The 27,132-nt window shown below is 40.3% G+C and overlaps 1 protein-coding gene across 1 annotated transcript; it reads right to left on the bottom strand.

Annotated features, from left to right (window-relative positions):
• On the bottom strand, positions 1-27,132 carry LOC129862666 (poly(ADP-ribose) glycohydrolase-like). The gene is made up of 3 exons (XM_055934552.1): positions 27,076-27,132; positions 3,471-3,600; positions 1-2,093 (listed from the first exon to the last, which is right to left on the bottom strand). The coding sequence occupies exons 1-3, from the start codon at positions 27,077-27,079 to the stop codon at positions 1,973-1,975; spliced, it is 255 nt and encodes an 84-aa protein (XP_055790527.1). The 5' UTR covers positions 27,080-27,132; the 3' UTR covers positions 1-1,972.

Genomic DNA, 27,132 nt, shown 5'->3' on the forward strand with positions numbered 1-27,132 from the left:
TAAATTTACGACACACCCATAGTATAAATCAGCCTTTAGTCTTGACATCTTTGGTTGTTTAATACACCGCTTCACATGTGAATCCTTAAAGAGATGGGTGTGGCTAAAGCTTAAGAGGGTGTGAATGATGTTGAATGGTTGTAGACAAAGAAGAGCTCTCCAATAAGTACCCAAATATTCAAGAGGCATTTTCTCAAAAGTGAGGTTACAACTTTCAAAGAATAATTACTTTCCCATTGTTCCTCAACTACCATTTTCTAGCTTGGAGTCTTTACTTTTATCCAATGTAAAAAAACACAATTTCAAATTTTGCTACATAAGACTGAATCGATCGGTTGGTCACATAATAGGGAATAGGGTGTCATTTGAGCTGCAGTCCTGCTCTTGAATCATATGAAAATAAGACAAATTTCTAGCTGGAAGGGAAATCAACCCTCATCCTCCCTCTAGCTAGCAGCCTGACTGAAACTGACTAGATCTTGTCGTTACTTAATGAGGTGTCATGTACAGTTTATATAAAAGGTGTGACCTTATTAAACTATGAGTGAAAGGGCAAGGCGATGGTTCTGAGAGGATTTAAAACATTAAAGCTGAGCTGTATGGGGACTGGAACTGCCTGGGACTCGGCATGCCTATAACCTGCCTATAACCTATGTCCACCGAAATAGAACCGTCAGTCATTGACGTTGTTAAGGTGTCATCATAATCTGTACCGTTGTTTCTGTGAATATAATTCATGGACATTTTTATAGGGGTTGATCAATTTTTTGTTTGGGCAAATCAAGTCTGACATTTTATAGTGTAAATTACAAACTTTATGAATTATTAAAAAAGCCATTTGAAAGACAGTACAATGTTATATTCAGTATTGGTGCCTAGGATCATACTACAAACTGAAGACAGAAACAATATGCATATAACGAAGTTGTCAGAAATCATTAAAAAATATATATAATCAATCGCACAAAACATTTCAAAACTAGTTTCTCACTTTTCAATGTTTCAAGATGTTGAGATATACAGTATTATCTATCTTAATAAAATAATGTTTTAATACAGTCCGAGATGCAGACGTAGCAGACCTACTGTTTATAGTTGAAAAAATCACATACAATTATTGAACATTAAGTACACTTGTTCACATTCTAAACCTGCATGTGGCACAAAAAAAAAGACTAACAATAATATAACCACTTAAAGGAGGTCCATGGTTAAGATATTCTGAAATATTTTAAAGAAACTAAATGATCATGGCACACACACGTGATCATTCCCGCATACAGTAAGCTTCTTTCTATCCAGTGCAGAAAAGAGTCTAACTAGCCATAGACTGATGATCATTTCCCTAAGAGCAACTGGAAAAAGCGAGCTTTAAATCAAAATCTCTTTTAGAGATTGCTCTGAGCTCTCTCTAAGAACTGCTCTATTCATTATTTCCTTTTACTGGATTTCTGACAACCAATTCAATTAGTCTGGATGTGTGGGCGTAAAAAAAAGGAAACATGACAGACTCAAAAGATGGATGGCAACCTTTGCTTCACCATTAAAAATCACAATCACACCGTATCGAAGCTCCATCCATTTGTTTATTAGCTACTACCAGCAGAATTAGAAGACTAACTTTCACTGGAGTGGCACGTGGGGAATAGCGTACTGAAACACTTCCTCTGCCATTCTATTAAAATGTATTTCTCCATGAACTTCGAAAATAACAGCCAACAGTGGACAGCGGATGACGTATCAAATGGCATTTCCTCCATTTACTATATGGTCATAAATAGAAATGTATGAATCACAAGAAGGTAATAGATCAGCTATGGACCTGTGTTAGTGTAGCTTTTCAGTATGGTGAGGGAGAGATGGTGACTCATCATCCACCTGACCTTAGTGGCAATCTGTGGGGACGGTCTGTCTGGCTTCTGTGGCGCAGGGGGTATAGGGGGTGGCGCCTGTGTGTGTGTGTTTCTATGGTCTAGGGGGAGCCAGAGCCGACCTCCTGGTAAATGAAGGAGTAGAGGCTGATGTCAGGATGGCGGGTGAGGCAGCTCTGACACACTGAGCTGTAGTACTGACCCAGGAGACCAAACACATCCCTAAAAACAAGAGAGATACAAATGTTGGATCTTAATTTGACCAGTTTCCCACAGCAGGAAAACAATCCTGCAGCAACAGGAAATATGAATTATTGTGTGGATTATAATTCATGGACATTTTTGTAGGGGTTGATACATTTATCTTTAGGGAAAATCAAGTATGACATTTTATAGTGTAAATTACACATTTTAGAATCCTTTTTAAACCTTGAATACACTACAAGTTTGCATTTTCTACTGTGTAGGACATGTCCTGCATCAACAGGGTAATCAAATTAAAATACTATATCTCATTCCCTAAGCACCAAAGTGTCTGACCTAATGCAAGACCAGCTGAGCATCTAACACAGGACAAACATTCAAAAAATTTAATTTTTATTGATTGTACAGTTTATGTGATTTAGTAAAACCAATTGTTCACCAAAAATACATGATACTATAATTAATATCATCACAAGGTGTTTGACTTTGCAATGTGCAAAATCCTCCAATGCATTTCAGTTTTGTATGTAAAGAGCCATGGGATTACACCAGACATGGAGAGCAAAAAACAACAGACTACAGTACAAGCTTTATTCATTTATCAAAGCAAAGGGTCTGATGTGAGCCGAGGGAGTACCGTAGACATGCTTGAGAGGGAGATGTGTTTTTAATACGGAAAAGCTGCAGATCAGACTTTTCACAGATCAGACTACTCCAGGCTGTTTTTCGCCCCGGACTAAAGATCCGGAAGCTTCTGCGTATGTGCAGAACCCGTTCTGGATCACATTCTGCGCCTGTTTATTCTCTACTTATATAGAGGCTACTCTGTTGAATGGTGCTTGTTTAATAAAGTTAGATCAAACTGAATCAATGTCTGGCTGAATCAATGTATTCTACATAACAGAACTGAATTTAGTAGCATAGTATAACATTACTGTAAGACAACAACACCACATTTTTCTTTCATGTGGCCAAAACTCAACAGCGTGCACCACTAGGCAAAATAGACAGGTAGGCTACGCTACAGTACACCATCTGCTCTAAAATACACTCACTGTACATCATTCAAAACAACACTTTAGATTACTTCAAAACTACACTGTATAACTCAAGATCTAAATGCATATCCCCATGAATCTGATTCAGATCACATGGTTGGTGTGCAGATGCTACATGGGAGTTTCACCTGTAACACTTGAAGAATTATCAATTAAAGTGAAGGGAAGGAGACCACAACAATTGTAAAAATGTCTGAGAAGTCAGATACGCAGCCTTTTTAATAATCAAATGGCTTTCAGTATTACAGTATAGAGAGAGCACCATGTGAGTGTTAGGGACATGGTAGTACACATGTCAGATATAGAGAAGGACTGTGCGTGTGTGTGTGTGTCTTACCTACGCTGACTTGTCTCTGTGTGAGGAAGGAGTGCATGGTGTGGAAGTCTGGTCATCAGGTCGCTGTCACCGTAGGTGAAGTAGGCCACGTCTCGGCCCGCCTCGGCAGCTGCCAGCATCTGGAGCAGAGCTGGGAGGGGGGGGGGGGAGATTGAGAGAAAGAGGGAGAGAAACAAAGAGAGGGCGAGAGACAGAGAGAGGGAGCGATGGACCGGTGCTTTCTACAGACACAGTACAACACCGGATGACAGGATCATAAGGTTCATGTCCTAAAGACAGCAACAACTCACAACCAGATACAGCCAGAGCAATTTCAACTGGCTGTGGAAGTCATTGTCTCAAACCAGGGCTGAACTTGAATGTTTAAGGGATATACAATGAGTATACAAAACATTAGGAACACCTGCTATTTCCATGATATAAACTGACCAGGTGAAAGCTTTGATCCCTTATTGATGTTAAATCCACTTCAATCAGTGTAGATGAAGGGCAGGAGACAGGTAAAAGAAGGATTTTTAGGCCTTGAGACAATTTAGATATGGATTGTGTATGTGTACCATTCAGATGGTGAATGGGCAAGACAAAAGATTTAAGTGTCATTGAAAGGGGTATGGTAGTAAGTGCCAGGCGCACCAGTTTGACTGTGTCAAAAACTGGTCCCCCACCCAAAGGACATCCAGCCAACTTGACACAACTGTGGGAAGCATTGGAGTCAACATGCACCAGCATCCCTGTGGAACGCTTTTCAAAACCGCATAGAGTCCATGACCTGACGAATTGAGGCTGTTCTGAGGGCGAAGGGGGTGCAACTCAATGTTAGGAAGGTGTTCCTAATGTTTAGTACACTCAATGTATGATCCTGGGGATAGGTTGATTCCACCCCCACTTCCTCAGTCCCCCTCTGAGAAGCCAGCCCTAGAATGGGGGACGACAGGGTCTGGCCCCAGAGACAAGTGTATGTTTAATAAAGAGGCTGGAAATAAAGACTGCTGATTAATGAAGCAACCGGGTACAGAGAGAAGCAACGGTAACAAGCTACGAACATTGCTGAATAAACATCTTCAACAGTGGGGGCTGAAGCTAGTTTATTTTTCTTTCACAGACTTTCCTTTCCTCCTTTTTCCTGTTGTCATCACTCTTTCAGCTATTCCCACAATTCTAAGTATGGATGGAGCTATTTGAGAGAGACCAGGCAAATAGAGGGGCACATTGGGCTATATTAAGTTTCTGTTCTCCCCAGAGGCATGCCATTATGAAGACAGTGGGGTAACAACACTGCCAGTTGACTTCATAGAGAAGTATTATATACACATAAGGAAGTACCGATGACGAAGGTGGAAAGAAGGAAGAGAATAGGGATAAAAACACTTGAGGAAGATTTTGTCAATGAAGTCGTTTTTATACTTACCCGAGCCAGATGAACTCATTGATACTATTTTTATGTCTAGCCGTTCTGGTGGACTTCCATTCATATTTTTTTTTTGCTGTTTGAATGAAATATTATGATATATATCCATTGATTATTGGAGGATATAAACCCCAAAAAGTATGTGAACCCCTAGGCTATTGACTTCTCCAAAAGCTAATTGGAGTCAGCTAACCTGGAGTCCAATCAATGAGACGAGATTGGAGATGTTGGTTAGAGCGGCCTTGCTCTATAAAAACACTCACAAAATTTGAGTTTGCTATTCACAAGAAGCATTGCCTGATGTGAACCATGCCTCGAACAAAAGAGATCTCAGAAGATCTAAGAATTGTTAACTTGCATAAAGCTGGAAAGTGGTGAGGACCTGCCTTACAACAGGCCTACAAGCCCTCAGTTCAGCTTCTCTCAGCATATTGGGGACAGTCTGAGCACTGATGGAGGGACTGCGCATTCCTGGTGTAACCCGGGCAGTTGTTGTTGCCATCCTGTACCTGTCCCGCAGATGAGATGTTCGGATGTACCGATCCTGTGCAGGTGTTGTTACACGCCGTCTGCCACTGCGAGGATGGTCAGCTGTCCATCCTGTCTCCCTGTAGCGCTGTCTTAGATGTCTCACAGTACGGACATTGCAATTTATTGCCCTGGCGACATCTGCAGTTCTCATGCTTCCTTGCAGAATGCCTAAGGCATGTTCACACAGATGAGCAGGGACCCTGGGCATCTTTCTTGATGTGTTTTTCAGAGTCAGTAGAAAGGCCTCTTTAGTGTTCTAAGTTTTCTTAACTGTGACCTTAATTGCCTACCATCTGTAAGTTGTTAGTGTCTTAACAACTGTTCCACAGGTGCATGTTCATTAATTGTTTATGGTTCATTGAACAAGCATGGAAAACAGTGTTCAAACCCTTTACAATGAAGACAGGGTCCTGAAAAAGGGATGTTTATTTTTTTGCTGAGTTCATTAATACGACATTCTGATCCTTATTGCTACTACTATAACTATTCACATGATTTGATCCAAATCAAGTGGAGGGTAATTGAATCAGAATTATTCAGGTGTCCAGTTCCTCTTATAGTACTCTCTCTTTGATAGAAATTGACAATGCGCAATCAAGACGTTACGTTGATGTTGTCAAGTCTCACTTCAGAAAGCAACGGAAATACATTTGACAGTTCTGACAGGAGGTGTAACATTCGAACATGGAGATCAATCTTGTTTAGAGGGTTGTTTAGTTAAGTGTCACATCTGCCCTTTTAAACCCCTAGAATGGACCACTGGACAGACGGGTGTGGGTGCGTCCCAAATGGCACCCTATTCCCTATGTCATGCACTACTTTTGACCAGCGCCAATGGGAATATGGTGCCATTTGGGATGCAGATGGGGAGAAGGGGTACTCAACATTCATTCTGACTCTACTCACTTCATTCATCATGCAAAAATTGATATCCAGAGCGCCTGCTTATATCCATCATTTAATTTGCCTCGATGACTCATTTCATGTCAATCAATATCAAAAGCCCTTGTTCATGTAAATGTTCTATAGGTCTGATTGTTCTGTTTAGGTGTAATTTTCAAATATGTAACATTTAAATGGCTGGAAAGAAATCAAGCTCTGTGTGAACTGTGAAGTTGTTAATACTCAGGCAAAGATAATATAATACTCAGGAGTTGCTAGTCAATGAGACGAGATTGGAGATGTTGGTTAGAGCTGCCCTGCCCTATAAAAACACTCACAAAATTTGAGTTTGCTATTCACAAGAAGCATTGCCTGATGTGAACCATGCCTTGAAGAAAAATATCTCAAAAGACCTAAGATTAAGAATTGTTGACTTGCATAAAGCAGGAAATGGTTACAAAAGTATCTCTAAAAGCCTTGATGTTCATCAGTCCACGGTAAGACAAACTGTCTGTAAATGGAGAAAGTTCAGCACTGTTGCTACTCTCCCTAGGAGTGGCCGTCCTGCAAAGATGACTGCAAGAGCACAGTGCAGAATGCTCAATGAGGTTAAGAAGAATCCTAGAGTGTCAGCTAAAGACTTACAGAAATGTCTGGAACATGCTAACATCTCTGTTGACGAGTCTACAATACATAAAACACTAAACAAGAATGGTGTTCATGGGAGGACATCACGGAAGAAGCCACTGCTGTCCAAAAAAAAACATTTCTGCACAAAAAAAGGCACAGAAGAGCAACATCAAACCTCATCCCAACTGTAAAGTGTAGTGTGGTTGCATCATGGTTTGGGGCTGCTTTGCTTCCTCAGGGCTTGCTATCATTGATGGAAAAATTAATTCAAGTTTATCAAGACATTTAGCAGGAGAAAATAAGGCTATCTGACTGTCAATTGAAGCTCAACAGAAGTTAAGTGATGCAACAGGACAACAGGACTACGACAAAAAACACAGAAGTAAATCAACAACTGAATGGCTTCAACATAAGAAAATACGCCTTCTGGAGTGGCCCAGTCAGAGTCCTGACCTCAACCTGATTGAGATGCTGTGGCATGACCTCAAGACCTCACACAAGACATCCCAAGAATATTGCTGAACTGATACAGTTTTGTAAAGAGGAATGGTCCAAAATTCCTCCTGACCGTTGTGCAGGTCTGATCCACAACTACAGAAAATGTTTGGTTGAGGTTATTGCTGCCAAAGGAGGGTCAACCAGTTATTAAATTCAAGGGTTCACATACTTTTTCAACCCACGGTGTGTCCAATCAAGTTGTAGTGACATCTCAAGGATGATCAAAGGAAATTGGATGCACTTGAGCTTAATTTGGTGTGAATCCTGATGTAGAGTGCATTCGGAAATTATTCAGACCCCTTGACTTTTTCACAGCCTTATTCTAAAATGAATTAAAACCAACATTTTCTTCATTTATCTACACACAACATCCCATAATGACAAAGCGAATACAGGTTTAGAATTTTGTGCAAATTTATCAAAATAAAAACAAAATATCTTATTTAAATAACTATTTAGACCCTTTGCTATAATGCATCCTGTTTCCATTGATCATCCTATAACTTGATTGGAGTCCACCTGTGGTAAATTCAATTGATTGGACATGATTTGGAAAGGCACACACCTGTCTATATATATAAGGTTCCACAGTTGACAGTGCATGTCACAGCAAAATCCAAGCCATGAGTTTGAAGGAATTGTCTGTAGAGGTCCAAGACAGGATTGGGGGAAGGATACCAAAACATTTCTGCAGCATTGAAGGTCCCCGAGAACACAGTGGCCTCCATCATTCTTAAATGGAAGAAGTTTGGAATCACCAAACTTCCTAGAGCTGGCCGCAAGGCCAAACTGAGAAATCGCTTGGAGTTTGCCAAAAGGCACATAAAGTACTCTCATACCTGATGAAACCAAGATTGAACTCTGGCCTGAATACCAAGCGTCACGTCTGAAAACCTGGCACCATTTCTACGGTGAAGCATGGTAGTGGAGGCATGGACTGGGAAACTAGTCAGGACAGAGGGAAAGATACAGAGCAAAGTACAGAGAGATCCTTGGTGAAGAGTGCTCTGGAGCATTCAAGACCTCAGACTGGTGCGTAGGTTCACCTTCCAACTAGGACAACTACCCTAAGCACACAGCCAAGACAACACAGGAGTGGCTTCGGGACAATTCTTTGAATGTCCTTGAGTGGCCCAGTCAGAACCGGACATCAACCCGATTGAACATCTCTGGATAGACCTGAAAATAGCTGTGCAGCGACGCTTCCCATCCAACCTGACAGAGCTTGAGAGGATTTGCAGAGAAGAATGGGAGAAACTCCCCAAATACAGGTGTGCCAAGCTTGTAGTGTCATACCCAAGAAGACTCAAGGCTGTCAAAGGTGCTTCAACAATGTACTGAGTAAAGGTTTCGAATACTTATGTAAATGTGATGTTGCCGTTATTTATTTTTAATAAATTTGCAAAACATTCTAAAAAACGGTTTGCTTATGGGGTATTGTGTGCAGATTGATGAAGAAAAAACAATTGAATCCATTTGAGAATAAGGCTAACGTCACAAAATGTGGAAAAAGTCAAGTGGTCTGAATACTTTCCGAATGCACTGTAATTTAGCTATTTCTGTATTTTATTTTAAATACATGTTTTAACTTTTTTCTTGTCGGGTATTGTGTGTAGATGGGTGAGAAAAATATATTTAATCAATTTTGAATTCAGGCTGGTCAGGCTGTTACAACGAAATGTGGATTAAGTCTAGAGTATGAATACCTTCTGAAGGTACTGTAGGTCCATAATGGATAGGTGGGCTGGGGCAGGCGATCAATTCCCCTATTAATGAAAAATATTAACGTTGTCATTTGATCAATAAGAGGTGGGCAGACAAATAGGTCTTTAGTAAATGAACGTGTTCCATAGCCAGGACTAACCAGAGAAAGGCCATACTAACTGGCCTGTGTCCCAAATGGCACTCTAGTGCACTATACTAAACAAAAGGAGTGCACTATATTATAGGGGATAGGGTGCCTTTGGGACTCATGCAGGGCCTGTTGGAGCTTGGCTTTTCATGCTCGTCTCTCTTTTACTCAGCAGCGCAGTCCACTTGGACCATGACAATACAGAGTTACAGAAGAAGAATGTTCATTCTTAAAAGTCGAAGCCATTGGGGGTGGGGGGTTCTAAGCGGACATATAGAATTGTTTTATGATGGTCATACTATGAATCATATAGATATTTGATTTTGCATTTTAGGTATTAAAATATTACACTTACAATGATAAAATATTGAATTTGGCCTTTACTACTACAGACCAGAGGAACGCATTGAACAACATTCATGATTGGCAGCGGTCTAAGGCACTGCATCTCAGTGCTAGACGCGTCACTACAGACATCTTGTTTCGAATCTAGGCTATATCACAACCGGCCGTTATTGGGAGTCCCATAGAGCGGCGCACAATTGGCCTAGCGTTGTCCGGGTTTGGCCAGTGTAGGACGTCATTGTAAATACGAATTTGTTCTTAATTGACTTGGCTAGTTAAAAAAAGGTTAAAACCTTTTGTCAATAGGGGGTGCTGTTAGCACTTTTTTTTTCTTGACGTTGCCAAATTAAACTGCCTAGTACTCAATTCTTGCTCGTACAATATGCATATTATTATTATTAGAAAAGAAAATTATTATTATTAGAAATAGAAAACACTCTCTAGTTTCTAAAACCGTTGCAATTATGTCTCTGAGTGAAACAGAACTCATTCTACAGCACTTTTCCTGCCAGGGAGTGAGATTTCAGAAATCTTGGCCCCTGCTCCCAGGTCAGTTTATAAGTCCCTGTGAATGCTGTGGGGCTACAAACACTGCCTACGCCTTCCTCTAGATGTCAGTAAGTGGTGACAATTTGAATGGGGTCGATTGCGCAATCTGGGACTTTATAAAAGTCCAAGATACGGAAATACCTTTCTTTTCAGCCGTGCACTCGACGCAGAGTGGTCGTCGGACTGGCCCCCTTCCAAGCTTTGGTTTATGCACTTCTATATCCCCGGTCATATTTTTATTCGTTATAGGTGTTAAAGACATCATAAGGTAGTTAATTTAAACCGTTTTATAGCAATTTATATCCGTTTAGTGCGATTTTCTGGCATTTCTTTGTGACGCACTTCCAATAGTTGGACACTTTTCCAGTACATGCCGAGCGTTAGTGGCCATTTCGACAGGACAAGAGGACATCTTTCGACCAAAAGACGATTAGACCGGAGAAAGGATACATTGCCCAAGATTCTGATGGAAGTTCAGCTAATAGTAAGAACTATTTATGATGATAAATCGTTGTTCTGTTGAAAAATGTTAAACGCATATTCCGCCATTTTCTTTGGGGTAGCTTCGCTTTGGCGCACCCTGTATTGCACAGTAAGGATAATTTAAAAAATGAAATTCAGCGATTGCATTAAGAACTAATTTGTCTTTCAATTGCTGTCCACCCTGTATTTTTTTAGTCAAGTTTATGATTATTTATTCATTAGACTAGATCACTGTCCAAGATGGCGCCCGACATTTTCTGGCCAGTTTGGCTACTATTCTCATTGTATACCCACGTTTTTTTGTGGCTAAATATGCACATTTTTGAACAAACTCTATATGTATGTTGTAATATGATGTTACAGGAGTGTCATCGGAAGAATTCTGAGAAGGTTAGTGAAAAAAATAATATATTTTGGTGGTGATAATGCTATCGCTCTTTTTGCCTTGAATCAATGCTGGGGTAATGTTTGCACATGTGGTATGCTAATATAACGATTTATTGTGTTTTCGCTGTAAGACACTTAGAAAATCTGAAATATTGTCTGGATTCACAGGATCTGTGTCTTTCAATTACTGTACGCTGTATATTTTTAAGAAATGTTTTATGATTAGTAATTAGGTAATACACGTTGCTCTCTGTATTTATTCTAGTCGAGTTGTGATGGTGGGTGCAATTGTAAACTATGATTTCTACCTGAAATATGCACATTTTTCTAACAAAACCTATGCTATACAATAAATATGTTATCAGACTGTCATCTGATGAGGTTTTTTTCTTGGTTAGTGGCTATCAATATCTTTATTTGGTCGAATTGGTGATAGCTACTGGTGGAGAGAAAAAATGGTGGACAAAGAAAAATGGTGTCTTTTGCTAACGTGGTTAGCTAATAGATTTACATATTGTGTCTTCCCTGTAAAACATTTTAAAAATCAGAAATGATTGCTGGATTCACAAGAAGTGTATCTTTCATCTGGTGTCTTGGACTTGTGATTGAATGATATTTAGATGCTAGTAATTACTTGTGACGCTATGCTAGCTATGCTAGTCAGCTTTTTTACTGGTGGGGGTGGTGGGGGGTGCTCCCGGATCCGGGTTTCTGAGGCGGTAGAAGTTAAATAAAAAAAGGTTTTGAAGTGTCTGTCCTACAGTATCAGTTAAAAGTTGACACACCTACTCATTCAAGGGTTTTTCTTCATTTTCACTATTTTCTAAATTGTAGAATAATAGTGAAGACATCTGTTACGAATCCCTTCGGCACTACAGTCTAGGGGGGATGGCAACGAGACCGTAACATAACTCATGCAAATTATAACAGTGAAAAAGTAACAGCGAGAACAAATAACCACAGACAACTTAAAATCTACCGCCAAACACTCATGGTTTATTTGTAAACACACGGTAATGGGGGAGCGGGAAAAGGGGCTGAGCTGGACCCAAGGAAAGAAATAATAAGCATTCAAGAACACCCCTAAGCTAGTCTACCTGCTTCAAAAACAGCTAGCTAACTAACCAAAAATACAGAGGGTGGTCCGCCCAGTTCTAACTAGTGTATTTAGACAAAGTTTACCTACGGGTAGTGTATGCCCATGGGCAACTTGTTTTGGTACCCCCTTTCCCACAATCAAACAAACAGTCAAACACCATAACAAAACAATAGTCACAGGGTAACAGATAAAGTGACATGTAGTCGATAAACCAAACAAGAGATCTACAGAGAGATTGAGCTCCAGAGAAAACAACTGAATGGGTTTTTAAACCAAGGGTAAGGGGTTGTGATTGGGTAATGGAAACAGGAGGAGGTGTGTCTTCTGATTAGCGACTGATTGGTGACTGATTGGGGAATGATGATTGCCACCTGTGAGGGGAGAAGGAGAGAAAAGAAATACACACACAGGATACACACACAGGATACCTGTATGCGTAACAACATCAAAACTATGAAATAACACATATGGACTCATGTAGTAACCAAAAAAGTGTTAAACAAACCAAAATATATTATATATTTTAGATTCTTCTTAGTAGCCACCCTTTCTCTTGATGACAGCTTTGCACACTCTTGGGATTCGTTCAACCAGCTTCATGAGGTAGTCACCTAGAATGCATTTCAATGAACATATGTGCCTTGTTAAATGTGAATTTGTGGAATTTCTTTGCTTTTAATGCATTTGAGCCAATCAATTTGGTTGTGACAAGGTAGGGGTGATATACAGAAGATAGCCCTATCGGTAAAAGACCAAGTCCATATTATGCCAAGAAAAGCTCAAATAAGCAAAGAGAAATGACAGTCCATTATTACTTTAAGACATGAAGGTCAGTCAATATGGCAAATTGTAAAAGTGCAGTCGCAAAAACCATCAAGCTCTATGATGAAACTGTCTCTCATGTGGAACGCCACAGGAAAAGAAGATCCAGAGTTCATTAGAGTTACCAGCCTCAGAAATTGCAGCCCAAATAAGTGCTTCCCAGAGTTCAAGTAACAGGCACATCTCAACATCAACAGTTCAGAGGAGACTGATTGAATCAGGCCTTCATGGTTGAATTACTGCAAAGAAACCACTACTAAAGGACACCAATAAGAAGAAGAGAGAGTTGCTTGAGCCAAGAAACACACGCAATGGACATTAGAACGGTGGAAATCTGTCCTTTAGTCTGATGAGTCCAAATTTGGGATTTTTGGTTTCAACCGTCGTGTCTTTGTGAGACGCAGAGTAGGTGAACGGATGTTCTCCGCATGTGTGGTTCCCACCGTGAAGCATGGATGAGGAGGTGTGATGGTGTGGGTGTGCTTTGCTGGTGACACTGTCAGTGACTTATTTATAATTCAAGGCACACTTAACCAGCAATGCTACCACAGCATTCTGCAGCGATACGCCATCCCATCTGGTTTGCACTTAATGGGACTATCATTTGTTTTCAACAGGACAATGATCCAACACACCTCTAGGCTGTGTAAGGGCTATTTGACCAAGAAGGAGAGCGATGGAGTGCTGCATCAGATGACATGGCCTCCACAATCACCCGGCCTCAACCCAATTGAGATGGTTTGGGAGGAGTTGGACCGCAGAGTGAAGGAAAAGCAGCCAACAAGTGCTCAACATATGTGGGAACTCCTTCAAGATTGTTGGAAAAGCATTCCAGGTGAATCTGGTTGAGGGAATGCCAAGAGTGTGCAAAGTTGTCATCAAGGCAAAGGGTGACTACTTTGAAGAATCTAAAATCTAAAATATATTTTGATTTGTTGAAACCTTTTTGGTTAGTACATGATTCCATATGTGTTATTTCCTAGTTTTGATGTCGTCATTATTATTCTACAATGTACAAAATAGTAAAAATAAAGAAAAACCCTTAAATGAGTAGGTGTGTCCAAACTTTTGACTGGTACTGTATATCTAGGAGACATAAGAAAGCTCAAGAAATATATCAATTTTTTTTTACACATATTTAAACCCTTTTTTGGGTAACATAACTACCTCCATACTTCCATACATTTTTTAAAATCGGTACCGGTTACCTTCAGACGAGTCCAGTGACACTTGTGGGGGTCATAGAGCAAAATATAGAACACCATCGTGTTCGTGAGAATCTCCGCTTTTCACAGGGCTTGTAGCCCAAACGGTTCGGACGCTACAAACAGAAGTTGGCACAACGACTGTACCGACTTCAGATGGGTTCCCCGACACTTGTGGGGGTCGTAGAGCAAAACGGAGAACACCATCGTGACAGTCTCCCCTTTCCATAGAGTGGTCATAGTTTTTCTAGGTCAAACCGTTCAGACAATACAGACGTTTTTGTGAGAAGACAGATTTTTGGGATGTCTCATGTTCTGACAAACTCCACTCCAGCTCTGTCAGTGCGACATCGGCAGATGTGGTTGATTGATAAGCATCCAATGCAAAAACATATCTCTAGCTTAAATTTTGGGATTTTGATACTGATTCTTTTATTATGTTAGATGGACTCTTGGGGGTTTTAAAGGATTCATGGATTATTCAGAATATGTGTTTTTCATGTTGTACTGATAGGGGCCATTTTTGGTAGCACTTTATAATAACTCCACATAATAATTCCACGTAATAAAGCGTTGATAATTGATTTGTAAATAGTTTATTCACCATGTATTAATCTTTACTTTGGTAATGTTGGTAAAGCAGTTATTCACACGTTCATAAACAACTTTTACAGTATGTAATAATGATTTTTATGATCATCATAAGATGTTTAATATAGGTCCTCATAAAACATGTACTAATCATTAGTTAAGTATTTTTGTATGGCTTCATCTAAAATGAGGGCTATTTATACTTTATAAATACCTTACAAATGTTTTGAGTGATGTTATTACTCATCCATTATATAAATGCTTTATTACGTGGAGTTACCCCAAATGCCCCACAGCCCCAGTTCCCTGTAGCTACCGCAGAGAGATTCTGACTCCTCTCCCCCGAGCGCGAGAAACCACAGTACGCCTGAGGGAGAAGGGAGAGGGAGCGGGAGAAACCACAGTACGCCTGAGGGAGAAGGGAGAGGGAGCGGGAGAAACCACAGTACGCCTGAGGGAGAAGGGAGAGGGAGCGGGAGAAACCACAGTAAGCCTGAGGGAGATGGGAGAGGGAGCGGGAGACACCACAGTACGCCTGAGGGAGAAGGGAGAGGGAGCGGGAGAAACCACAGTAGGCCTGAGGGAGAAGGGAGAGGGAGCGGGAGAAAGGAAGAGAGAGTGACTTTATAGAAGATGTACAAAAAACATGACCAAAAAAAGCAGCCAGACATTTATCAAATTAACTCAAACAATGGAGACCATATAAAATGCAGTGTTGATCAACAATGGGGGCCATATAATGTGAGGTGGTGATAAACAATGGGGGCCATATAAAATGCAGTGGTGATAAACAATGGGGGCCATATAATGTGAGGTGGTGATAAACAATGGGGGCCATATAAAATGCAGTGGTGATAAACAATGGGGGCCATATAATGTGAGGTGGTGATAAACAATGGGGGCCATATAAAATGCAGTGGTGATAAACAATGGGGACCATATAATGTGCAGTGGTGATAAATAAACTGAACCCTTCAGTTGGTCAATGTTGATGTGACATTATGCCAAGTCAACAGATCATCAGTCATGGCAGGCCTGGCTACCAGTAAGTGAGTCGAAGATTATATCTCATTTAAGTACAGTAAAGCCGGAAGGAAGCAGCCTATTTAGCCGCAGGGCTACGATCACTGTTCAGTGTAGTTCCACGTCAGAGGTTACTGATATGTTTCATAATACAATCATGACAACTCCAGTATAATCCCAAACATTCACACATACAGTGGCAAGAAAAAGTATGTGACCCCTTTGGAATTACCTGGATTTCTGCATAGATTTGTCATAAAATTTGATCTGATCTTCGTCAAAACAATAGACAAACACAGTCTGCTTAAACTAATAACACACAACAATTATACGTTTCATGGCTTTATTGAACACACCATGTAAACATTCACAGTGCAGGGTGGGAAAACTATGTGAACCCTTGGATTTAACAACTGGTTGACCCTCCTTTTTGCAGCAATAACCTCAACCAAACATTTTCTGTAGTTGCGGATCAGACCTGCACAACGGTCAGGAGGAATTTTGGACCATTCCTCTTTACAAAACTGTATCAGTTCAGCAATATTCTTGGGATGTCTGGTGTGAACCGCTCTTTTAAGGTCATGCCACAGCATCTCAATCAGGTTGAGGTCAGGACTCTGACTGGGCCACTCCAGAAGGCGTATTTTCTTCTGTTGAAGCCATTCAGTAGTTGATTTACTTCTGTGTTTTTTTTTCGTTGTCCTGTTGCATCACTTAACTTCTGTTGAGCTTCAATTGGCAGACAGATAGCCTTACATTCTCCTGCAAAATGTCTTGATAACCTTGGGAATTTATTTTTCTGTCATTGATAGCAAGCTGTCCAGGCCCTGAGGCAGCAAAGCAGCCCCAAACCATGATGCAACCACACTATACCACACTACACTTTACAGTTGGGATGAGGTTTTGATGTTGCTGTTCTGTGCCTTTTTTTCTCCACACATAGTGTTGTGTGTTCCTTCCAAACAACACAACTTTAGTTTCATCTGTCCACAGAATATATTTTGCCAGTAGCGCAGTGGAACATCCAGGTGCTCTTTCGCGAACCTCAGACGTGCAGCAAAGTTTTTTTTGGACAGCAGTGGCTTCTTCCGTGGTGTCCTCCCATGAACACCATTCTTGTTTAGTATTTTACATATCGTATACTCGTCAAAAGAGATGTTAGCATGTCCCAGAGATTTCTCTAAGTCTTTAGCTGACACTCTAGGATTCTTTTTAACCTCATTGAGCATTCTGCACTGTGCTCTTGCAGTCATCTTTGCACTCTCCTAGGGAGAGTAGCAACAATGCTGAACTTTCTCCATTTACAGACAGTTTGTCTTACCGTGGACTGATGAACATCAAGGCTTTTAGAGATACTTTTGTAACCATTTCCTGCTTTATGCAAGTCAACAATTCTTAATCTTAGGTCTTTTGAGATATTTTTCTTCAAGGCATGGTTCACATCAGGCAATGCTTCTTGTGAATAGCAAACTCAAATTTTGTGAGTGTTTTTATAGGGCAGGGCAGCTCTAACCAACATCTCCAATCTCGTCTCATTGACTAGCAACTCCTGAGTATTATATTATCTTTGCCTGAGTATTAACAACTTCACAGTTCACACAGAGCTTGATTTCTTTCCAGCCATTTAAATGTTACATATTTGAAAATTACACCTAAACAGAACAATCAGACCTATAGAACATTTACATGAACAAGGGCTTTTGATATTGATTGACATGAAATGAGTCATCGAGGCAAATTAAATGATGGATATAAGCAGGCGCTCTGGATATCAATTTTTGCATGATGAATGAAGTGAGTAGAGTCAGAATGAATGTTGAGTACCCCTTCTCCCCATCTGCATCCCAAATGGCACCATATTCCCATTGGCGCTGGTCAAAAGTAGTGCATGACATAGGGAATAGGGTGCCATTTGGAACGCACCCACACCCGTCTGTCCAGTGGTCCATTCTAGGGGTTTAAAAGGGCAGATGTGACACTTAACTAAACAACCCTCTAAACAAGATTGATCTCCATGTTCGAATGTTACACCTCCTGTCAGAACTGTCAAATGTATTTCCGTTGCTTTCTGAAGTGAGACTTGACAACATCAACGTAACGTCTTGATTGCGCATTGTCAATTTCTATCAAAGAGAGAGTACTATAAGAGGAACTGGACACCTGAATAATTCTGATTCAATTACCCTCCACTTGATTTGGATCAAATCATGTGAATAGTTATAGTAGTAGCAATAAGGATCAGAATGTCGTATTAATAAACTCAGCAAAAAAATAAACATCCCTTTTTCAGGACCCTGTCTTCATTGTAAAGGGTTTGAACACTGTTTTCCATGCTTGTTCAATGAACCATAAACAATTAATGAACATGCACCTGTGGAACAGTTGTTAAGACACTAACAACTTACAGATGGTAGGCAATTAAGGTCACAGTTAAGAAAACTTAGAACACTAAAGAGGCCTTTCTACTGACTCTGAAAAACACATCAAGAAAGATGCCCAGGGTCCCTGCTCATCTGTGTGAACATGCCTTAGGCATTCTGCAAGGAGGCATGAGGACTGCAGATGTGGCCAGGGCAATAAATTGCAATGTCCGTACTGTGAGACATCTAAGACAGCACTACAGGGAGACAGGATGGACAGCTGATCATCCTCGCAGTGGCAGACGGCGTGTAACAACACCTGCACAGGATCGGTACATCCGAACATCTCATCTGCGGGACAGGTACAGGATGGCAACAACAACTGCCCGGGTTACACCAGGAATGCGCAGTCCCTCCATCAGTGCTCAGACTGTCTCCAATATGCTGAGAGAAGCTGAACTGAGGGCTTGTAGGCCTGTTGTAAGGCAGGTCCTCACCAGACATCACTGGCAACAACGTCGCCTTTGGGCACAAACCCACCGTCGCTCTTCACTGACGAGTCGCACTTTTGTTTCACCAGGGGTGATGGTCGGATTTGCGTTTATCGTCGAAGGAATGAGCCATACTGCTCGTTCTGTGCGTGATTTCCTGCAAGACAGGAATTTCAATGTTCTGCCATGGCCAGCGAAGAGTCCAGATCTCAATCCTATTGAGCACGTCTGGGACCTGTTGGATCGGAGGGTGAGGGCTAGGGCCATTCCCCACAGAAATGTCCGGGAACTTGCAGGTGCCCTGGTGGAAGAACTGGCAAATGTGGTGCAGTCCATGAGGAGGAGATGCACTGCAGTACTTAATGCAGCTGGTGGCCACACCAGGTACTGACTGTTACTTTTGATTTTGACTCCCCCCTTTGTTCAGGGACACATTATTCAATTTATTTTAGTCACATGTCTGTGGAACTTTTTCAGTTATGCCTCAGTTGTTGAATCTTGTTATGTTCATACAACTATTTACACATGTTAAGTTTGCGGAAAATAAACGCAGTTGACTGTGAGAGGACATTTATTTTTTTGCTTAGTGTATTAGTAGTAGTAGTAGTAGTAGAATGTAGTAGTAATAGTAGTAGAATGTATTCGTAGTAGTAGTATTTAGTAGAAGTAGTCGTATTAGTAATAGTAGAAATAGAATGTAGCAGTAATAGTAGTAGTAGAATGTAGCAGTGGTAGTAGTAGAATGTGGTAATAGTAGTAGTAGAATGTAGTAATAGTAGTAGTAGAAGTAGAATGAAGTAGTAGAAGCAGCAGTATAATGTAGTAGTAATAGTAGTAGTAGTAGCAGTAAATCGTAGTAGTAGTAGTAGTAGTTTGGTAGTAGTAGTAGCAGTAGTAGTAGTAATAGTAGAATGTATTAGTAGTAGTAGTAGTAGTAGTAGTAGTAGTAGTAGTAGTAGTAGTAGTAGTAGTAGAAGAAGCAGTAGAAAGTAGTAGTAGTAGTAAAATAAGTTGAATGTAGTAGCAGAATGTAGTAGTAATAGTAGTAGTAGTTGATGAATGTAGTAGTAATAGTAGTAGTAGTGTAATGTAGTAGTAATAATAGTAGAATGTAGTAGTAATAGTAGTAGTGGTGGAATGCAGTTGTAGTAGTAGTAGAATGTAGAAGTAATAGTAGTAGAATGTAGTAGTAATGGTAGTAGTAGTAGAATGTAGTAGTAGTAGTAATAGTAGACTGTGGTAGTAATAGTAGCAGTAGTAAAATGTATCAGTAATAGTAGTAGCATTAGTAGAATGTAGTAGTAGTAGTAATAGTAGCAGTAGTGGTAGTAGTAGTAGTAGTAGTAGTAGTAAAAATTAGTAGTAATAATAGTAGCAGTAGTAGTAGAATGTAGTAGTAACAGTAGCAATAGTAGTATAATGTAGTAGTTATAGTGGCAGTAGTACTATAATGTAGTAGTAATAGTAGTAGTAGCATTACTAGTACAATGTAGTAGTAATAGTAGTAGTAGTAGAATGTAGTGTGGTAATAGTAGTAGCAGTAGTAGCAGAATTTAGTAGTAATAGTAGTAGTAGCAGGAGTAGGAAAATGTAGTGGTAATAGTAGCTGTATAATGTTGTATTAATAGTAGCAGTAATGGTAGTAGTAGAATGCTGTAGTAGTAGTAGTAGTAGTAGTAGTAAAATGTAGTAGTAATAGTAATAGCAGTAGTAGTAGAATGTAGTAATAACAGTAGCAATAGTAGTATAATGTAGTAGTTATTGTGGCAGTAGTACTATAATGTAGTAGTAATAGTAGTAGTAGTCGTAGTAGAATGTAGTAGTAATAGCAGCAGTGGCAGTAGAATGTTATAGTAATAGCAGTAGCAGTAGTAGTAGAATGTATTAGTAATAGTAGAATGTGGTAGTAATAGTAGCAGTGGCAGTAGAATGTAGTAGTAATAGTAGTAGAATGTATTAGTAATAGTAGTAGTAGTAGAATGTAGTAGTAATAGTAGAATGTAGTAGTAATAGTAAAATGTAGCAGTAAGTAGTAGAATGTAGCAGTGATAGTTATAGTAGAATGTAGCAGTAATAGTCGTAGTAGTAGAATGTATTAGAAATAGTAGAATGTAGCATTAAGTAGTAGAATGTAGCAGTAATAGTCGTAGCAGTAAGTAGTAGAATGTAGTAGTAAAAGTAGAATGTAGCAGTAATAGTTATAGTAGTAGAATGTAGTAGTAGAATATAGTATTAATAGTCATAGTAGTAGAATGTAGTAGTAGTATATAGTATTACTAGTCATAGTAGTAGAATGTAGCAGTAACAGTCGTAGTAGTAGAATGTAGTAGTAAAAGTAGTAGTAGTAGAATTTAGCAGTAGAATGTAGTAGTCATAGTAATAGAATGTAGTAGTATTAGTAGAATGTAATAGTAATAGTCGTAGTAGTAATAGTAGAATGTAGCATTAAGTAGTAGAATGTAGCAGTAATAGTCGTAGCAGTAAGTCGTAGAATGTAGTAGTAATTGTAGAATGTAGCAGTACGTAGTAGAATGTAGCAGTAATAGCCATAGTAGATTGTAGTAGTAATAGTAGCAGTAGTAGACTGTAGTATTAGAATGTAGTAGTAATAGTCTTAGTAGTAGAATGTAGCAATAATAGTCATAGTAGTAGAATGTAGTAGTAGTAGTAGTAGTTGTTGTATTAGATTGTAGAAGTAATAGTAGAATGTAGCATTACGTAGTAGAATGTAGAATGTAGTAGTCATAGTAGTAGAATGTAGTATTAATAGTGGAATGTAGCAGTAATAGTCGTATTGGTAGAATGTAGTAGTAATAGTTGTAGTAGTAGAATTTAGCAGTAGAATGTAGTAGTAATAGCAGAATGTAGCAGTAATAGTCGTAGTAGTAGTATAATGTAGTAGTAATAGTAGTAATAGTAGAATTTAGCAGTAGAATGTAGTAGTCATAGTAGTAGAATGTGGTAGTATTAGTAGAATGTAGTAGTGATAGTAGTAGTAGTAGAATGTAGTAGAAATAGTCACTGTTGTAGAATGTAGTAGTAATAGTCATAGCAATAAGTAGTACCGTAGTAGCAGTATTATAGTAGAATAGTCGTAGCACTGTAGTGGATTGTTATGGCCATGGAATATGATAATTAGGCCCAACTAGCCTAACCACTCAATATCCTTTCATTCAAGATGACATGCTCCACACTCCACCTCCAGGCTTGAATCTAGTACAATACTTACCTCAGGAACAGTAAACATGTTAGTCATTTCAGATAACTTTACATTTGGCAGTAGCGATTATGAAATCATTGCGTTGTATTTGTCTGACTGTATGCAATGGCTCAACACTAAAGCTATTACATCAATGTGAGGAGGCTAATTTGAACTTAAATGCCAATTAAGGTTCTTAGTGATGCACATAATTATTTTAAGGCATGAGGCACAACACATACACACAGATGGAAGATCAAAGCCTGACATCAAAGAACGGTAGCTGTAGTGTGTCCCCGTCCTTACTTCCACAGTCATTAATAATACAGAATGTTCATATTTGTGTCTACATTAAAACGGACAACACATTTCACTTAAAGCACTCCAGATATACGCAGAAGAGAATGAGTGCTCCCCAAATGGCACCCTATTCCAAAAGTAGTTAATATGTAGGGAATTGGGTGCATTTGGGATGCTGCCACAGCCCCAACCCCACACAACAATGTTAAGTTTGTAAGTTGCCAAAAGGTTACATCATGAATTGGTGTTTTGTACTTTTTTGTACTGAATGGTGTACTCTAATTAAGTATTTTGTACATTAATTGTGTTTTCTACTGTTTAGTAAGCTTTTGTAGCCTACTTTTGGTTTAGTATAATTCTCCCAAATCGCCAGCTCCAAACCATACTCATCATATTGAGTATTCAGCTCTCTGTTAATTTTCTTACAGGCTGACTACACCAATCACATCGTGTGCGCGAGCGTTGCAAAATAAATGCAGAAATCTATATTATTAAATTATTGCACCCACACTGCTCGCGCACGCCAACGAGCATCTGCGTTGCCAAGGGCTAAAAGAGAAGTCAGTTCTATTTCTGACGCAGATCGCTCTGAAAGTCCTGCCTCTCCCATCTCCTCATTGGTTTATAGAACCAGGTACCCACGTGCCATCTCCTCATTGGTTATACTCACGTGGGTGACTGAAAGACGAACGAGGTCAGTGGCGGTAATGCACCTCATTTTTGAAAGTTGCCAATCGCAATATAAATCCAGAGAAGAAAAGGCCTGGAAGGAGGAGAGATGACTAGAAACGATTCGCTTGACCATTTTATGTGTGGATTAATTGTCGGAGTAGAGGACCTTGTGCATTTCAGGTAAAATAACAACTCAATGTTTATATCCCAGGACAAATTAACTAGCAAGTTAAAGCTAGCTAGCTAAATTGCCATAAATGTTTCATGCTTTTCGACCTGTCCTCAAAATAATGTAATTGGTTCAGAGTTTGTTTTGATATTATTATAATTTTTTGTGCTTTAAAAAAAAAAAATATAATTTTTTACCCCCTTTTTCTCCCCAATTTCGTGGTATCCAATTGTTAGTAGTTACTGTCTTGTCTCATCGCTACAACTCCTGTACGTGCTCGGGAGAGACGAAGGTCGAGTGCCATGCGTCCTCCGAAACACAACCCAACCAAGCCGCACTGCTTCTTAACACAGCGCGCATCCAACCCGGAAGCCAGCCGCACCAATGTGTCGGAGGAAACACCGTACACCTAGCAACCTGGAGCGTGCACTGCGCCCAGCCCGCCACAGGAGTCTCTAGTGCGCGATGAGACAAGGATATCCCTACCGGCCAAACCCTCCCTAACCCGGACAACGCTAGGCCAATTGTGCGTTGCCCCATGGACCTCCCGGACGCGGCCGGCTGCGACAGAGCCTGGGCTCGAACCCAGATTCTCTGGTGGCACAGCTAGCACTGCGATGCACTGCGCCACCCGGGAGCCCTTTGTTTTGATATTTTAACCTGCATGTCTTGATCACGTTTGGTGTGGGGGGACAAAATAAGTGTATGCACGATGGCGCACAATGTCGCGCACACGCAGCCGGTTTGGGTTCTGTGGGATGCTCCGATCTCTGTGCACCTACTCTGGTATCTGTGTGTGTGTGTGTGTGTGTGTGTGTGTGTGTGTGTGTGTGTGTGTGTGTGTGTGTGTGTGTGTGTGTGTGTGTGTGTGTGTGTGTGTGTGTGTGTGTGTGTGTCCGTGTGTGTGTCCGTGTGTGTGTGTGTGTGTGTGTGTGTGTGTGTGTGTGTGTGTGTGTGTGTGTGTGTGTGTGTGTGTGTGTGCGTGTGTGTGTGTGTGTGCGTGCGCAGTGACAGGTGAGTTGGGGGAAAAGTTATGTAACTTTTTTTTGCAGAAGTTCTTATCCAGAGCAGTATGCACTATGCAGTCATCTTAAAGGAGCGACATGTCATATTTTCACATTGTCATTTCAGAAAATTGGGCAATCAATATGGTTTAACATTTCAAAGTGAAATCCCCTAAATATGTACAGTATATCACTGTCTGATTAGTAAGCAGCTTGGGTTCTTGTCCTTATGTTTTCCATCGCATGGGTAGCTCTCTGCGTAGCCAGTGTATGTACAGTACTGCTCAGTACCTGGGGGGCCTAACAGAACAGAAACCATTCAGAATCAGACCAATATCAACAATTAACCAAGATTAAAGGGATAGTGAGATTTAGGCAATTAAGCCGTTTTTCTACTTACCCAGGGTCTCTGTGTGCAGTTTGAAGGAAGTTGAAGGTAGTTTCACGGGACAATGCTAACTAGCGTTAGCGCAATGACTGGAGGTCTTCCGGTAGAATTCCAGTCATTGCTTTAGCATTGGCTGGTGAAACTACCTTCAACTTCCTCCAACCTGCACTCAGAGACATAAAAATGGTATCCATGAGTTCATCTTACTCTGGGTAAGTGCAAATATCTTGAATTAAAGACTATAACAGTCTTTAATGTTAGCCTATGGCACTTTCATTGAATGAGAGCATCAATTGAGCATAAATTGCTGACAATTGACAGTGAAAGACAATGCCCCCAAAATTTCAGGATAGCTGTGATTTTACAGCCAGCCAATCTCTCTTTTTGTAATTGTACTATGTGAACTGATGAACTGATGCCACAGGAGAGCAGCTGGCTCCAACAACAGTAAGGTCAACTTATTACCCCCGTGGGTAGATGAGGGAGCTAGTTTGTGTCCCAAATGGCAACCTATTCCCTATATAGTGCACTACATTTGACCAGACCCCTATCGGACCTGGTCAAAAGTAATGCACTATAAAGGAAATCTAAAGGATGCCGTTTGTGACGCACCCTAGCAACAGCCCTAGCAACAGCCCAGCCCACAGGGGAGGAAGGGATGGAGGGGAGCGTTCAGAACAAAACGAAGGCACAAATTAACCTCTCATTCATTAGGCGTCATTAGGACCTGCGGTAGCTGTGTGTGTGTGTGTGTATGTGTGTTTGCAGTGAGTGTACAAACAAGAGCTGATTACTGGAGGAGAGCCCTCTGGTCAGTGGGTTAGTATCTCTGCTCTCCAGAAGACATTTTATGAGCCATGTTATTTGGCAAACCCGGTAGGTCACTAATAATCAGCTCAGGATTTGTATATTTTTTCATTTGATGTATGTACAGTATGTACTTAACCAGGATAGTCCGCTCGGTAACAAGTGCCACTGTTTCGAAGAGAGGCCTGGTAAGTCCTGGTAACACCTGCCTCTCTAACACGTTGATGCAGCATCTCTTGGGTGTGTGTTATTCCAGTTCTGAGAATGATACAAAAGGATTCATGCAAAATTAGTGCTCCAAAGAACTGTTCAAAACCTACTTAAGCTACATTTTGAGCAATCGAGATAACCACTAGCTATCTTTCTAATTCTTTCTTAAAGCTTTTAACTATTTTATTAAAACATTTTTCCTCAATGGTTGGTCATAATGGAAAGAGCTTAGTGATTTCTGTCTGTAAATGACAAGCGCTCTACAAATAAAATGTATTCATATTATTATGATGATTGCATATTGGCTGATTGCCTGATATTAAGATAACAGATGGTATTGATTGAGGTAAAGTAAACTATACAACACAGTTATAGAGATTGAGCCAAGGCACTAAGAGCTTTGGAAAATCTATTAAACTAGATGGCTTATGGCAGTCGGAGAGCAAGACGGCCTACCGCATCTACAAACTGTAAAAGGGAAATGCCAGCATCTGGACTGGAGAGGAGCTTGGTTAATAGATAAGGGATGCATCCCAAATGGCACCCTATTCCCTATATAGTGCACTATAAAGGGAATAGGGTGACAATTGGGACGCATACAAGGCCTTTGTCTTTATTGGCAGTTGAGAGATAACACATTCATTCCTGCACTTCAGGATGCAGATAGACAGATACAGTTGACCTTCATCACAAGTGGACCATCAGAATAATTTCTTTCGAATGCTAAACTGTGTCTGTCTGACTCTGACTGTCACACCGCCCATTGAAGGGAGTAGTGTGATATTGATAGAGCATTGTCTTGGAAGACGAGGACCAAAGGTTCTTATTTGAGACAAAACAAACGTTTGGATTCTATGGAAAGCCAATGGTTGGCATTTGATCTATTTTACCAGAGCAAGTCTTCATAAGGCCACACATTCAAAATCAGTATTTTCCCTCTCTTACAATCACACAAACAGCTGTTTAATATCTGAGCTGCTTGATAGGGCACAGACCAGACTAGAGGCCCGGGACTGGCTTTGATGATTAGGACGTTCATTCACTTCAATGCTTTGCTGGGTAAATATGCCAGTTCTCTACATTTATTGTTTCTGACAAATATAGTCTCTCTAATTTGTTGAGGACTGGCCACTAGGGAGACAGAGAAAGGTCAGAAACAAATCTCATCTTCAGCTTTTCAAGGAAGAACTAGGCAAGTGGAGGCGATTTCCCTCGAGAGTTTACTTTCAGTCTCAATACCAGAATGTCAATAAAACCTTTAGTATAAACATAATCACTGACCATCCACCTCCTTCCTTGCCCTTTAAAAGACCACTGTTACTGTGTACAGTACAATACATGTATACAAACAGAGTACAAAAATACCCACCCACACGATGTACTCAGTCTGCAAACCCAAACTGCACACCAGCACTATTCAGCTTTATACCAACAGAAACAGTTTGTAGCCTTTATAAGCATGCATACATCCTCTGCTGTACATATAGTCATTATACGAGCCCACACTTTGGATCTATATAAGTACAATAATGGCACTCTATTCCCTATAGGGTGCTATTTGGGACACAACCTAGACCACATAAGTGAATGGGACCGTTCAACATCGCAACCAACTTGAGCCGGCGAGCCGAGACTGACTGATCAACAAATCAACTTGCATCAGAACTACTCAATATTGTTTGTAGATAGTCACAACTTACCCATGATACATCACAGTTCCGATTCTCTCGGGCACGGCCAATTCTGGGGCTATTCCT

The sequence above is a fragment of the Salvelinus fontinalis genome, chromosome 1 (genome assembly GCF_029448725.1).
Source record: "Salvelinus fontinalis isolate EN_2023a chromosome 1, ASM2944872v1, whole genome shotgun sequence".
In the NCBI taxonomy this organism is placed as follows: Eukaryota; Metazoa; Chordata; class Actinopteri; order Salmoniformes; family Salmonidae; genus Salvelinus; species Salvelinus fontinalis.